Source organism: Patagioenas fasciata, chromosome 1, assembly GCF_037038585.1.
Source record: "Patagioenas fasciata isolate bPatFas1 chromosome 1, bPatFas1.hap1, whole genome shotgun sequence".
NCBI lineage: Eukaryota > Metazoa > Chordata > Aves > Columbiformes > Columbidae > Patagioenas > Patagioenas fasciata.
This window is the reverse complement of record NC_092520.1, coordinates 154,906,099-154,923,277: the sequence shown is the minus strand read 5'-3', so window position 1 is coordinate 154,923,277 and position 17,179 is coordinate 154,906,099. Positions and strand designations below refer to the sequence as shown.

Below are 17,179 nucleotides of genomic sequence, written 5' to 3'. Positions count from 1 at the left end.
GTATACAAGATGAAAAGCACAGAAACACCAGCACAAAATAGTAGTTCACAGTATATCAAACATGTCAAATGCATCTCGACATTCATACAGTTTCTCAAAGGTTTATAGCTTCCTCTATATTTTTCTCTGTGTTTACTGCCTAGTGTTTATATCATTAAGAAAACCTAGAAGTAACAGATATTTCTCAGGAGTTTATCTTACTGTTTTGTGAATCTGGCACGTTTCTAAAATTTCTTATGTGAGTAGCCACATGTGAGAAAAAATTAAGAAAAAAATAAAGAATATATTGACAGAAAAATGGGAGTTTCATCAGTTCAATTCCCCAGACTGCCCAGCCATGTGTCAGGAAGATAACAAGGAAGAAGCAGTGTCCTTTCTTCAACCTAGGGAATATCTCAAAGAATGCTGAAGGAAGTTGTCATTTCAGTCTGACTGGGTAAAACAATTTCTAAGCTGATTACAGAGCAAATAATGCCCTCATATATTAAGAGCCAGACATTGCTCTTCAGTTTACGTAAAGGTATCTGACGCTTCTCCAGCCACTTGAGAAAAAATGATGTCACACTGATGTTGTATAGATATACTCAACTTCTTCGCTTTCCCAGTCTCCTGGTCAGCAGGGTGCCTGCACGCACGATGTGTTGTTTTCAAGTATCTCCGATGATGATTACCATTTTGCATTTTGATGGACACTCATTTCTGAACCAAGTGAATGTATATCAGTGCCTGGCATGATGCTGCTACAAAATGTTATTGATTTAATTTGGTGTCATGATAGCTTTTGCAAGATTCATCTTATTAGCTTCTGTCTCTGAGATTGACTGGGGCTGTCTATTATTGCCTTTCCATTCTGGTTATCAACAACAGAAAAGCAAAGACTTCTCCAGAAAACTCACATGTTGACTCCTCAGTGCCCTAGAGTTTGGCTACAGCCCTGGCAAGAGATCTTGTCTGAAATGTCACTGCAGCAACTTACAGATTTTGCTTGACTGAAAAAAAAAATATATATATATACACATATATCTTCTGATGCATGATGCCTGCATCTATAGCCACCTTGATGAAAATAAGACAGCCTGAATTCTCTCCCATATTCAGACTCAAGAATTTTGTTTGGCCCCATAAACCTTGCTCTCATGTACAGGCTTTTGTCTCTAACCTTCGTGCATAACAGTAGAGATGAAAACAACATTCCATAAAGTGAACTGTTTCTGCATATGGGAACAAAACTACATATCTCAGTGGTTTAAGTATCAGTTTTAAAATACACCTATACCTTTCTATAATATGGGTTTGTGGAGTTTGGGGATGCTTAGGTTTGCTTGTATCACAATTGAGGTGCATCTGGGAGAGTCAAGGGTTTCTGAAATCTGCAAGGTTTGCCGATGTTTATGTATTTACATGCAGAAAGCTTTATGCATCTAAATATTTAGTCCATTATTTGCAAAAAGGTAAGGACTAGGATACAAAGGACAAAAGGAAGATAATGGTGTGTACTAAAAAAAGTAGATGGTACGAAGAGGAGACATGGGCAAAAATTCATAGACCCAGCAGAGTACATAATGCTGGGAAAATGAAAATAGGGTAATGCTGGTAAATGCAAATTCAAATCACATTTTGTGGTATGTTCTTTCCAAGACCTCATTATGCTTCAACTACAGAACTTGCTTGGGAATTCTCAGGCCCATGAGAATGATATTTTATAACCATTAAACTCATTAGAGAAACAAAACTGAATGAAAAACAACTATAGCATAATTTTTCTCATTTCCACCTGGCTTGTTGATGTTTCTGTTCACTCCCCATGTTTTGAACTGCAGAGGAATCATGCAAGAGCACAGCATTTATGAGACCTAAAAGTACCCGTGACACCTTATTAAGAAGACAGTTTCATCAACTCAAATACCTTATTCATGCCCCTTATCTCCTGCTTTTCTCTCTTTCTGTAATATGTAGAGGAATACCAAAAATATTAAACAAACCTCAAATTAACCTAACAAGGCGGTTTATAGAAATGACCTGCTGAGAATAAACCAATGGTTGAAGAATCCACATAAACAAGTACTGAAGACAAAACACAGAGGGGAGTGCATTCAAAATGTAGTATCATAAAAAATTGATAGCAATTTCACACTGATGTGCACTAGAGGAGATGGCTAGGCAATTAATTTATATACTGCTATAAGTGCAGAGGTTAGAGCCAAATACGGGGTTGGTTTCTGACATTTCGTATTCTCTGTTGGCCCTCCTCATACACGCAGATTTAATTCTTCATTTTACCTCAGGCATTTTCCTACACATAGAGCAGTCAGCAGCCACTTAGGTTAATTTATAATGAGTGGAACAGAATAATATATGCTGGCTTTTTAGCCAATTTGCAAGATACTAGCACCACTCTAAAACTCAATTCGAAGGCAATGATTGATAGAAATGTCAAAAATATAAGGTTAAAATTGGACAGGGAAATGCAAAAACAAACTATTAACTGGCTTGAAGAAGGGAACTCCGGGGAAACATGTCGAATTGAGTTTTGTCATAATGTATTTTTGCATTCAGTGTGTTTACAGGCATTCTTGCCAAACTGAAATTCTGTATCACCCAGGTAATCATTAAGCTCCGAGAAATTATCTACAACTTGACTGCAGTGGGTTCCCACCAGCTGGATCACTGTTTACTTTCTCAGTGAACTCATTCCTGTTGATCCCAACAAGACTTACATTGTTAAATCTAATAAAAGGTTATCAACACCATATATACTTATCTTGTGATCTTAGGGGCTGTGTCAACTGATCATTGGTTGTATGAAGTCTCTGTGCTGATGTTAGATCAGCTCAGGAGTCAGTAGAGTTAGTCTGAGTGATTTACTCCCAATTTAAGCACTGTGCAGTGCAACATTTTACTGAGAGAAATATGCATTCTTGAACAACACTTCCAATTGTAAAACCAAGTTCTGTATTGTGTAAATTGTACCTTAAAGTTGTAAAATACACAAAGAAACCAATTTTAAAGACTAGCCACCTAAAACTAGAACCACTTTGTTACATGCAAAAGATAGATTTGTGCCCAGGATGGATTAAAAAACTACACTGAAAATTGTGTTAAACTAAAGGCAGATGACTGTGGTGCACAGAATTATTAAGAGGTTAGGCCTGCTAGCACACCTTTTTTCTCAGTGACAGACTTTATTACTACAGTTATGAAATATAACATGTTATTCTTCAGTTTCTCAGACAGCTAAACAATTTTACTTTTGTCCTTTGTCCTAAAGGACACATTCTCTCGTTCACTTCAAGGCACTGCTATTGTTATACCACTCACGTCATCATTCTGTGCTAATTTTAAAGATGATTCCATAAGGTTTGCAAGGAAAAAAATTGCCCCAGGGAAAGCACAATGAACCTCCAATATTTGAGGGTAAATGATAATCAGAAATCTATCTAACACACAGGTATTTAACAAAAGGAAAACCTGGGTTCAAATGCAGAGACTGCAGTCCACACTGTTAAGCCTGTCTTTGTTCTGATACTAAAAGGAAAGCTTATCTTACCTGGTAATGAACCCTCTGTGTAGTAGAAGTTACCGACTGTAGATCCTAGTGGGAGGATGAAAGACACACTGATGATGAAGAAAATTAAAGCAACAAGAGCTGTTTGTGGTTCTACTATCTAAAGTGGGTGGGCAAACACAAATAATTTTGTAAGTATTTCTCACTACTTTTAAATTTATGAAACAAACACCACAGAATAGTTGTGGAAATCTCACTCGAAGTTTAGATTTGCATGCATTCAGTCAAAAAACAGTTTTAAAAATACAGAGATTATCATATTTATAATATCATAGACCTATTTGTTCCATGAAAACTATCTAAATTTATAATACCTACAATAAAATAGAAGAAAATATGCTCAAGTTCATGTATTTTTTCTTTCAAATATTTCTGAGTAATTAATACACTAGAGAAAACCACTATCATTTTTACATTTTTTAAGACAACCTCGTTTCAGGGAAGTCATATCAGAACTATCGTGGTATTTAGCAGGGTTCAGAAACCTCATTTATTTTAATAGAGATTTTGTCAAATGGTTTTAGCTCATGACATAGCCTACCAAAAAGCCTGGCCTACAGAATATAGCTCCCCAGCTGGCATGCAAGTTGGCAAAGTGCAGAAAGCCTTGGCACCTCCAGTCCAAGCAAATGGGTCTGAGCCAAATAAAGCAGATGAAAAAACAGTAGTACAAACCCAGCAATAGGTTGTAGAAATACAGCTCCTCCACAACCACTATGGGTAATTCAACCAGAACGTCTAGTTGTGCTTCCTCCAGGGCCGCACAACTACTTGTCACCTAATACTGGCCATATTAAGTTGCCTGAGCTCAGTATATTGCATTTATAACCTACTGAGAATATCATCACAAATATTTAGTTGTAATTTTCCATCACCAGATACCTCAAATATGCATCACCTTACACAATATGATTTTTATATCTGATAATAATAGCCACACCTCAGGTCAGAATGCATTTGCTGAAGGGAATTCTGGCCAAAATGCAAAAAAATAGTGAAAGCCTATAATGAGATGCTGAGACCTATATTCAGGCTGTGAGTGCAGAGTTTCAAAACTGCGGTAAGTCAGTGGCTCCCAAGGAGCTCAATGAGCAGATGAGGTTCATAGCTCCTGGGTAATGTGGATCACCTATTCAGAAACCCACATAGTGTCCTCACACTTGTAAACGTTGAAAGACATCAGTCAGAAACAACACATGAATGAAAATCCATTAGTTCTATCACTAAAGGCATACACACTTAAAATTATTCAGGTAATGGGGCATTTGGAGTTTCCCTTTCCCAGACTGTATTGTAGAATGAACTCTTGTGAGGTGAGGTGTTCAAAACAATAAGAGTAACATTATTATTAGCTGCATGAGCATATATTTCTGTGTATTTGGAAATATCTAGTCGATATTTGTACTGTTTATTGGTGTCTCCATGACAGTATTAGAGAAGGACTTTGCATAATTAGACCCACTCAAATACCACGAAGTTTATCCTTATATAACACGCTTTCTAATCAATAATTTGTGTAATTTCAGAAAAGTGTGTGAAAAGTCATGGTATTCCATTCCAATTTAAGGAGAAGTAAACACATCCATCCATGTCAATTCTGTTATCATATAAAAGGAGGCAGTATGACTTCTCATTTCCTGTTTAGAAAATATTTTTCAGTGCTACTCCTGCTTTTAGTATTATACCATAGCTCTAAAGTTTTGTTTTCTTTGGTAGGCACATTGCAATACAGTTAATATATGTTTGTTGCAACTATTAGATCTCTGCATTCAGAACTGAAAGAAGCATAACATAGATTAATAAATGATACCTGAATTCAGAAAAAACCTCACCTCTTGTAGACGGTCAATGTACATACGACAGGTCTCCAAGTCACAATCTCCTCTTACAACTATAATTCCTAGGGGAATGGCTGAAAAATCAAAACCAAAGAAAAGTCTCTTTAACTGAAGTCTCTTGAATGTTAAAAGATTTGCAGTATTCTTCGAGTTTGTTTTTTTAATGTCCTTTCGAAAGCTTTCTGCTACCTAAATCTTAGTAGTCGTTTAAAAGCAGGAATATATTACTCATCATTAGTTTCACCCATTTATAATTATCAAAGATTTTTATTTTCAACTGTCTTTCATATCAAGGAAGCCAAAACAGATTCAGTTAAATTGTGTACTTCATTGTCTGATGTCAACATCAATTATTAACTGCAAAGAAAGGAACATTCCCCAGCATAAGAGTTCAGGGAAGTGCTCTTATGCATTGAAATAAAAGTGATATTTCATTTTCAGAACTCTTAGAAGTCTACAAAAATGACTTAAAGTAATGAAAGTCACAGTCTGATTTCAGAGAAATCTGTCCAGCACCATGTTATTTTGATGTAAGGCTGCTTTCCAACCAAAACAGACATTATTCCACCTAGACACAAAATTGACATAATATCTCCATATTTTCTCAGAGAAAAAAAGAGAATGTGTAAAAATACATCTCCCCAGCTGAGGGTAACATTTAAAATAACAGGGGATTTAGGTTTCCACAAACATTCTGTTCTTACAGCCAAGAAAAAAATCCCCAAACAAATGCACAAAGAGAATAAAAGGTAAAAACAGTATATGTGAGTCCACAAGTAAAGTACCAAGACAGCTACCTACTCACACGTCATTAAATAAATCAGGAAGTAAGTGAAAACTCTCGAGTATCTGGTTTTCTACAACTGAGTCACTGAATAAAGTTCTTTTTTTCCTCCCTGGAGGTTCTTTAATCAAAAAATGGCCCCAAAAAGTAGCGAAGAAGTAGGAAAGATAGTTAAATCCTCATATGAAGCATTCCAGAAGGAGAGAAGAATATCAACTCATAAATAATTTTAGTAACTGGATAACAAGAAGCAACATAAAGTCACTAACATTTCTGAGATTAAGAGGGTGAGATATTTATCTACCACAAAGTTCTTCATTCTGATAAAAGAACAAAACAGTGCTAAAAGATAATGGGGAACATGATTTTATTCTTGTGGGCAATCAAGGCTGGAAGCACAAAGACAAGTTCAGTGGTCTCAGGGAGAAGAGTAGGGGAGCACCTGCAGCAGTCAAGGTCACTACAGGCCTCAGAGGCCATCAGATGGCTCTGGAAATGCTCAGCAATGCTGCCAGCATCGTGTTTGGAAAGCAATTTGAACAGCAGAACAGCTATGAACCTGGGAAAACCCAAAGCAGAGAAAAAATGCTGGAAGGAGTAACAAGAAAATAAAGAAGTGGTAGGCAGACTAAGGAAGAAAGGAAAAGCTTGTGCTTCTTCTGAAACAACACTGACATCTAACAGTGATGTCAATCCACCTGCTCATTTTCAGAAAGGCCAGAAGGAAACAGTGCTCATTGCAAACTCTCAGTTTTTTTCATTACAGAAAAGAGAGTCAGAGACAAGCGAGTGGAATGAGGGTCAACCATGAGGTTCACTTTACGCGCTCCGACGCCCTGGGTTACTGACTGATTCTCTTTGCTTAGTGTTTATTATTGCCTAACCTGCTCTGACAGGAGACCCTTAAGCTCTTTGTAGAGAGTACTTAATGGCTATCTAGTTTCAATTCAGCAGATCCCTCTGCAGCTCTTACTAACAGAAGCATTTGTTAAATTCATTTACAGCACTAAAAAGTGAATTGCAGCAGACATGACTACACCTCCAATAGCTACAGAGCTCTAGGGAGCTACACCACTGGCTTATTAACTGTCACCAGCGATTTTGTATCTTTTCTCTTGAATTCCTTCCCTCATGGATGAGTATGTGCACTTAATGGGGATCGGAGCTTTGAGCTGCTGAAACAATGCCGCTGATATAGAATTGAAATCCTTAACCATCAGCATTCCTGACAGCCCAAAGGGGAAGAACCTTACAAACATTTGGAATCCTGAAAAAATCCACAAAAATGTCTGAAAAGGAAACACTAATATGCAATAGATAGCTTAGCAGTGGCATTTAAGTGTTTAATCTACATGAGTGGAGAGTCACAATTAACAGGTTAGATTAAGTTATGTCACATCTATTCTTTGTGATTATACAACAGCTCTGGAATTCTGGGCTAGGTGACTTTGTTCTTAAAAAGATGTGCAGATTTGCTGCCTGGGAATCTCAAATTAGCATGACCTATGATTTTTTGTGTCAATGGCTAGCTAAGGGATAAGGTGCATCTCAAATATTTCCCTTACATATGGTTCATGCTCATTTGAAAAACCTTTTAAGTCATTACTGGGTAACACTAGAGTCTATGCTAAAATGTTTCTTGCCAAAAATTTTTTTGTTCAAGTTTTTTTGGTTGGTTGGTTTGGTTTATTTGCAAGACCCATTTGTCTTTCAGCAACGAAAATGCCTTCATTTTTATCATAAACCACAGTATGCATACACAATGCATCACACAGACAGGATTTTCAAAGTGCTTCACATTAGTTGCTGTTTGTAAAACAAGCAAAAAGAAAATAATGCTTAGAGATTGATACTGGAATTGAAAATATGGGATTGTTGCCTATTCTAAACATGAGGCAATGCTGAGCAACAGGGTCAAAATGGGGTTAGATACAATAAATCAAAGGCATAAAATTAACATGAATGGCATTCATTGTCATTGTGGACACCTTCATTCAGGGATAAAGGGTCTTCTACCTTTTCTGTGTGGATCTGTGTGGATGAGGATGTGGACAGTACTGAACAGTGCTGTGGGGCATGGTGATTACTAGATGTGCCACATGAGAGATGGGAAGACAAAATCTTACATGAAGAGCACAGGTACTGCAGTGCAACTTTTCCCGTACACCCACATACTTTCTGCTTCTATGAATACAGGGATATGTCCACACACGGGAATATGCCAAAAATAAGGGATAGTCCCAGATCATGAGTCAAGCCACTGCATTCAATGCCAGAAATTTTTCTCCTGAGATGCCTGCTCTTCTGGCCCCTTGCATCCAGCTTCCAGTTTCTTTGTGTTCCCTGAATGGTGAAAAGGACTTTGTCCAGGGACCTGTGGATACCGACTCTAATGCTTGAGTGATGAGCAACAGTGCAAGAACACCAGGGGATGAGACAGGCAGACAGTTGCTTCATATTCTGGAGCAGTACTGCAGAAAGTTTTTTATTCCTAGCAACACTAACTAAAATTGAGTATCAGCAAGAGAAGGGTGGGGTAGGTGCAGCAGTATGGTTGGAGTGCTGCTCTAATTAACTGCAAGATTAGCAGCGATTTCCTAAGCCCTCATGAAATTAGCTAGAGAATTTATAAACAAAGAAGAAATCTTCCACCCATTAACTGCCCATAATGCTGAATTTCTAAAGCTAGTGAACTCTTTAATGCTTCTGAGAACACAAATGCAAGAATCCTAAATATACTGCATTTAACCCTGTAAAAAAAAAAAAAAAAATCAATTAACTTCCCCATTTATTGTTATTAAAAAGTTCAATTTCTGATCTAAACACCATGATTAACCCACTCAAATCCCAAACAAAACAGCCTCAAGACAGATCATTAAGGTAGATTTGAATGCCAGGAAAACTCATTCCGAGTCTGACATACCTCAAGGGACTGGGAGGATTAGACACTGGACTTTAAATGTTTAATGTAGCAAATAAAGGATCCTCACTACTGAAGATGTTATGAGAATGTCATTTTCCTGAGGGGTTTCCACTGTTATTAGAAATGTGAAGGACCAAGTAATTTCTTCAGAGAGAAATCTAAAATATTCAGACATTTATATTAAGAGGTTTGGCTTTGCCACTATGGTTTTAATACAACTGAGTTTGTGAAAAATATTTTCTTGCCACACAAATGTAAGCCATGTGTCTCCTCAGATAACTTTTGTTTATTATGCTGACAAAAACTAAGCCTCCTTAGGTTCATTGGTTGCTAGTTTTCTTGGCACCAATGGTTCAATTTTAAAATCTTCACAAGTTAGGAAGTAAAACACAATGGAGGTTATAAAACTAAACCAAACCATGTTTGAGAAGATGGTCATCCCCTCCAGGCTCTCAGTGATTTTTTTCCAATACCCTGCCACAAAAAGCAAGAACCTGGACAAGTCAAATGAGAGAACTTGTCACAAACACCGTAAAAAAGGGAACAGGTTATAGAAAAAAAAAACTATGAACTACAAAAACTGTTAATTGAAACTGGCAGGGAATGGTTATCAGGGCTAAGAACTGAAAGAAGAGGTCTGGCTGAAAAATGAGTAAGGGTTTAGGAGTAAGAAAAAGAATAGCAAACTGAGCTACAAGATCTGCAGAAACAGATTAAGACAGAAAGGAAGGATGTGGGTGGAATGGCACAGCCAAAAGGGACAAAAAGGACTGAAAAGGTAAGAGGAAGTCAAATCAGAAAAGCTATAGGAAAGGAAATGAGAGAAGTAGAATATGCACAGAAAAATATCACAGAAAAGTCTCTACCAGAAAGACAAACTATAGCACGATTTACTGGAAAGTCTGAAATGTAATTTAATATTCTGTGTCTCCCCACTCCTCTGGGGTGAATAAATATTTATATCTATTTGGAATATTGTCTATCTCTTCTAGCTTAGAGGAGATGGCAAATTTAGAGGTTACAGTTTCCCAACTAGTTCAAAAGGAAGAGGACTCCATTGAATGTAAATACGCCCCATGTGGAGTCAAGACAGAGTAGATTTAGATTAGATATAATGAAGAAACAAGGGTGATGAGACACAAACAGGTTTCCCAGAGAAGTTGTGCTTGAACTATGCCTGGAAACGTTAAACGTCAGAGGCTTTGAGCAACCTCATCTAGTGCAACATGGCAGGGAACATGATGCTCTTTAAAGGTCCCTTCCAACCCAAATCGTTCTATGATTCTAGAACTCAGTGACATGAGATGATATTCTTTTGGTTTGGATTTACTCTTTCCTCCTAACCGATGCAATGACATGTGTTCAATAAATGTTACTATGACTACAAAATCAAGAGATCGAAGTAAGATAAAGCCAATAATTGAAACTGTCTATTTCAGCATCTGTACATATATTCATTGTGGTACTCCCTTTACTTGTCTGATCACATCCTACTTTTTCTTCTGTTAACTCCTGCTCATTTCTAATCTTTCAATGCACACATGCATGTGTATGTGTGTCAGTCAAGGCGAGAAATGTAATTCCCTGTTCTGTCTGGACAAAGCCCACAAAGTCTCATCCATCAAAAAGCAAAAAGATATTTCCTTTGACACAAGCAATGCCTTTGGCAACTTCCTCTTTGTTTGTGGTGGGGTTTTTTTGTTTGTTTTATTTTGTTTGGTTGGTTTTTTTTGTTTGTTTGGGAAGTTGGAGGGGGTCATTTCTGTTTCAGTTACAAACATTTATGAGTGTTTTGCATCTGTATAAACCAGCATGAGAATCTGGGAGCTCAGTGGCAGCAGAGTTGCCAATATTTAACTGACTGCTGACTTCTATCCCTCTTGTTTTCATCTCACTGAGTGACTTTAAGCAACCCATCCAACCTCCTCAGTCTCAGATCTTATAAATCACTGTGACAGACAAATGCATGAATTAGGTAATGTCTACACAACACATGTTGAAAAAACAAAGTTGTGGTGACTTTTAAACAGAGAGAAATTTAGTAGACAGTCTGTAAGTAATGCTGCCTTTTACAGAGCTTCTACAGATAAGCCACCATGTCCCCCCCGCAAGAGACCTTCTGACAAAAGTGATCATAGGTGCTTCCTTTACAGGATGGAAGAGGAGGTTTGTAACTACGCAACACATCTTACATAAACCCATCCAGTTGCTTCCCAACATGAATGCATTTATTTCAGTGGCTAATCTCCCCTCTCCTCATTCCATCTGCTAATTTAGGTTTCCCTCAACATAGTAGTCACCTAGCAGGAGGTTTCCCTGCTCCCCTCTGTCCTTTACATTGTGGATATTCAGGATGTAAATACTGAGTACTCAGTGCTGACCTTTTCTTATTTAACTAGTTGTTCAAAATCACAAGGAACAGTCTCCAAATTAGCTTCACCTGCCATTTCCCTGAACTTTAAAGTATCAGAATACATTTCATAGATAAGTGATTCTCAAACTGTGCTAAGTATATTACTGGTATGGGGAAACTACAGTATCTCTGTACAGGTACACATCCCAAAGGACTCACAAGCTTGTCCATCAATTTACCTCTGCATACCTAGGATAAGAACTCCTAGGATGACCCGAAAAGCCTCAAATAACTCACAGAATTTAAAGGCAGGGACATAAGCAATATAGACATCTGGCTAGATACATTCAGAGAGAGACAAGAATTTGAGGTTAACATCACATTGTGTCATACCAGCCTCCACTCCAGCACACAAAGCAAGAAGGCTGCAGAGAAAAGGATAGTTAGATTGCAGATAGTTCAATTGTTATACACATGGAGCTAAATTTTTCTTCAAAAATTGCTTTTTATTCTAGTGTCCGATTTTATTCAAAAGGAGATAAGGAACAGCTGCCTCTGTGTAAAAGACGGTGTGGGAGACCCAGAGCTGTTACAAAGCTGAGTTATTTCTGACACTGCTACCACTGCAGTCAGGTATGATTCCTCCTTAGTCTTAGTAGTATTGAGCAAACTAAGATTGGTTTTCCATGGCTAGACCACACAAAACAAGTTAAGAGCAGTAAGAACTGACAGATTTTATTAAAAAAAGACCCAAACCAACAAACAAACACACAAAAAACTCCACCCTGTGCAGCTACTGTTGTTGGTGAGCTATTTCACCACACCATCTTTGTGGGGCAAATCTACAAGTGTTGGCAGGAAGAACTAGAAAGGGTTGAAGACCATTTGGTCACTAACTAGTTTATGGTTGGTTTGTTTGTTGTTTATTTCTTTAAAAAAATAAATATAATTCCTGCATTTACCTCCATTGTCAAGAATTTCTTAGTAACATTGGAAAGGAGAAAATATGGTGTCACAAATAGAAAGATCTTGCTGTTTCAAAAATAACTCAGTTGTTCCCCCTCAATGCTGCTTTGAATCACACTTTTCTCCAGTAATAGGAATTCACAGATAGAGTGCACAGAAGACACACAGGCAAGAGAGATAGAATTAAATTCTGTACATCTAGCAATATCACCCCAACTCACTTTTTTAATACAATAATCTTGGTTGTGGTCATGTAATATACAACTATCATGTTGCGTAGGATGTGGTGAAGCTGTTGACTAGGGTGACAAGTGCTTGGGGCATGTATAGGGACATGTTAGAGAAGACAACTACATTCACAGAACATTAAAACATAACTAAAATGCCAACATATATCTCTTTCTCAAAAGATTGCATGGAAGCATTCACTCCTCCTCACTGAAGGATCAATAAGCATCCTCTGTACCATCATCAATCAACCCACAGACAATACTGAGAGGTTGACAGAAGAAAGAATGAAAGAGAACAGAAAAAGCATGGGGAAGGAAGAAAGGGCCAATTCAGAAACAGCATCTTGGTTAAATGCCAGCTGCAGTGACAAGAAAAGCAGAAAGCAACAGAAGGAGAATGGGCTAAGAACAGTTGTGCCCTTCAGAGGACAAAATGACATTCTTTAACTGTTCAAAATTAGGTGTCTAGCTCCAGCAGAGTGAGGATTAATCTTCATGGAACAATTTGTACGATGAGTTGGTATACATTGGGAGGTGGAATTTTAGGTGAAGTGGTTGGATATCAAATCAGTATTTTAAGCAAACAAGGGAGGCAAAATGTATTTACTGTGAGTTAAAATGATCCAGATTATGACACTGATGTCAGAGCTTTCAGAACTCTAGTATGGAAACATGTAACAGGCAAAAACCATAATAACTTCTTTGTTATTTTTCAGGAATAACAGCATGACTCATTATTAACTGGCTTCCTTTTCCTGTTCAGATTGCTGTGAGATTATGGTTTGGTTTTCAAGCGATTAAGGCAGGTAAAAGTGCTTTTAATATTTCTGGGCAGGGGATAGATGGTAACCACACTATTCTGGAATTAAGCTGTAGGTACTCTGCCAAAGCCTGGACATATGTGTAGATTGAGTCTCTTGCAAGCATCTAATGAGACTTACATGCACCTGAGAGCTACCGTAGTGCTGAAGAAAGCTAACCCCACTTATAGTAACAGGCCTTGTAGAAACTCTGTTGTAGAAACAGGACCCAATGCAGGCGTTCTTGTATTTTGCTGGTGCACAAGTATTTTCTGCATTTAAATTTTTGATTCAGACTGACAAAATTTCAGTTATTTATTTGCCATGGAAATGTATTGATTTCCACTTTCCTCCCCACATAATCACTTTCTTTATTGAAGGAAGGAAGGTTGCTTCTCCTCCCTTAGCATTCCCCTTCTCCCCTTTAGCTAGGTAACATTTAGTGGCAATGCTCCATTAAATTATTCAATGATGGGGACGTAGTCAGCACGCTTATTTCGAGTAAGTATTTAACATATGACAGAGCCAGGCAGGCAGAAATCTATAGACCTGTCACCAGAAAACCATGTAAAATATGTCTAATCAGCTATGTCAGAAATGGAATTTAAATGGCCATCATCTGTTCTTCTTTAAAGGAATATTGATGTAATTTTTTTCCAGCTTCCTTCCTCATAAAGCTTAAGTTATGTAGTCCTCTAGTCCATGCAGTTTGATGACTGGCTATGCCTCAGTTTCCAGAAGAGATGCAAGCATCTTGCAGTAAGTCACAGGAAAAGTGGAAAGTTAGGTCTATGCTCAGTGAACCACAGGGATTTTCCATTTTTCACTTGATGGAATTCAAGGAACTGGCTAGAATATTTAAAACAGTTTTGTTTCTGACTGTTTAGAGAACACTTCTCATACATAATTTTCTTCAGTTGTAATTAACATCACCAAGAAGTTCCCAAATCAAGATCAGGCTCCTGAAAACTAAACGTTGGACAATTCTGACAGAAGACACTTAGGTTATATGCCCAGAGAAGTAAACAGATGAGCATCAGTGTATGCTGTAAATTATGTGTCCATATACCACACATTCCTAATAACTGCAAAGGGTAAGGTGAGGTATCTTTTCTGATTTATTTTAGGTTAATGGGATATTATTTTCTTTTTCACATCTTAATGTAAAAACAGTAATGCACAGGCACTACTGAGACAGCTAAAGGAGGACAGATAGGAAAAACAACTTCATTAAAAACATCTAGAGAAAATATATTATCAAGCTGGCCATGCAGCAACTTGAAAAACAAAAAGGTCTTACTGCAAGCAGCCTGTCAATGCTTGAAAGCAATCATTTTAACTCTTAATGGACAAACATCTACTTTTCGAATGAAAACCTCTTAAGCACATGTTCAGCAAGTGATCACATGCTTGTGTAATCTAAACCCAACCTCAAAGGTTCTAGATCATTCTCTACATAATATATAACAAATACATAGGCACAATTTAACGTCCATAGTGAGGATGGACTAAGATAATTCTCCTCAAATGGAAAACCATAGGATGAATCATCAAATGAAACAGATTGTTTCTGACAGGGTTGGATAGATGTGGATTCAACATGGCCTGACATCTACTCAAGGTCAAATTCTCAATTTAAACTTGAAGCAAATTCCTCTCCAGTGAGCCATAATGCTCATCCTGTTGAAATTCTTCTCAGTCTAGTGGTGAAGGCTTTGATTGCTTTAATTATGACCAAACCTGCTAACGGGAACTTTAGAAAAGGTCATCAGGACATATAATAAAATTTAAGCCATTTCATTTTTTTTTTGTTGGAAGGAGAGCTGGTGAACTGGGAGATTAAGGAGGGGTAGGACTAGAGAAGTGGAAGGGAAACAGTTTAACTATCTTACAACAGTGAGATAAGCACACCAATTAAAAGGATTGTCATCCTGTAATTACCAAAGAGCTCTGTATTACAGAGAGAGCTGAAGCTTTGTTGCACAACAAACAGTCATGCTTGTAATTTAATATGAATAATGAGCCAGATGCACGAACAAGACTATTAAATTGTTATCACAAGCAGCCATGTCCCTCATTGATTAATGACTCTGTGTGTCACTAAGGAAAGGAACTCCATCTTTGAGTATGGATCATCATTATTAATGTTGCCAAAGCAACGGGCTGTCTGCTTTTGCCTTACCCCTGAATGTGGCAATTTAACCATTATATAAGGAGACAAAACAGTGATTATTCTCTTATGTAGAAAACTGAAGGTTTTTAAAGAATAAGGGACTAGGGAAGCCAGATTTGTTTCCCAGGATAAATGCACCTGTGCAAGAACCACGTTCAAGGTCAGAGCACATTCTCAATATGAAATTAATCATGGTCCCCATGCTCAGTTCCATATTTGATGCTAATCATAAAATCTTGAATAGTTTAATACATTAGTAGAGACCCAGCAGAATCAACAGAAACACATGAATAAAAAAACAGGTGTGAAAAACACTTACTTTACGGTAAATAAAATCAACTTGTAGAAGGCATAGTTAAGTAAGCAAACAGGTGAATTCTCTATATATGCTTTTTATAGAGAGAATATTTATGTAGAGAGAATATATACACACTCTACATGACTCATCCAAAAAGGTATGTTTGACTCCATGAGTTTTTTTCTTCTTGTTATTTTGGAGTTTTTTGTTATTGCAAGATTTATACAGAATGTTCTACCAAAGACAACTACAACCTGGCTTCTTCCAACTTACAAGCTTCCCGGAGTTTTTCCTTGTCGTAATGTAGCCCCTCATATTCTTGTAAATTAATCTTGTTCACTCTGATCCGCAGGCGATCTGGGATGGAATGAGGACTGCAAGAAAAGAAGAAAGCTTCTCAGACAAAGTGTTCCATGGAAAAGCAAAATGAAAATAAGATAGAAAGTGATTTTAATCTTCCCTGAAAGAAGAGCAAGCCTCTTCAAAACTGGGACAACACCTTACAGGCCCAACACTGAGTTTAAAATTATGACTATCCACCGCAAAACAACATAGACATTACACTCTAAAGGACAAGCAAGATCAAGAAGCCCATTTGCTGGCTGTGTGGTCTGGAATTACAGAGGTTTTTCTGAGCTCTTTAATTGCTATATAGATACCCCTCCTCTCTGCAGTTTGCCTTTTTGTACATCCCTAGGGGCCTACTACAGCCAGTAGATCTGCTAAGCTGTTTTTCAGAACACAGATGCTTTCTTGGGAAGCCTCTTGGGACAACCGTTCCTCTGCACATAAGAACATTCATCCTCAAATCCCTGGAGAATCCTCATTCAGCATCTGTTCTGGGAAACAGGCACCAGAAATGTAGCTAAGAAATGGATTTCCACAGTAGTGAGTCCAATACACGGAATCCAGGAGGACTTTCAAAAGCAAGTAGCAGCACAGGAACCTCATTTCTACATATTTCAGACACATTTAGATGCCTTAACTGGCTATATAATTTTGAAATATTCAATGGGTCACTACCTATAAATTTTAGTGTCTGTATATTGCTAGAAAGTTGTCCTGAAATCTTTATTTTTATTCCATACTGGCTTCCACCTTACTATAACCTATTATTTCATTTTATGCTGAATGCTATGTAAATTAACTTAGCCACATTTGCATTTTCCTCTTTTAAAGAAAGATAGATAACCTGTGTGTTATAATGCATATATCAAACATCTCTCCTGTAAGAACTGGCCCCAGGCTT

General features: G+C 37.5%; 1 protein-coding gene across 9 annotated transcripts in view; it reads right to left on the bottom strand.

The window, feature by feature from the left end:
• Positions 1–17,179, bottom strand: part of DGKI (diacylglycerol kinase iota) — a 214,940-nt gene that overhangs the window by 55,155 nt on the left and 142,606 nt on the right. For all 9 annotated transcript variants that reach the window (XM_065839772.2, XM_065839756.2, XM_071798478.1 and 6 more), the window contains 3 exons: positions 16,204–16,304; positions 5,398–5,477; positions 3,548–3,592 (listed from right to left, as the gene is read on the bottom strand). In XM_065839772.2, coding sequence (XP_065695844.1) covers positions 3,548–3,592; positions 5,398–5,477; positions 16,204–16,304 — 226 coding nt within the window. The remainder of the gene's footprint in view (positions 1–3,547; positions 3,593–5,397; positions 5,478–16,203; positions 16,305–17,179) is intronic.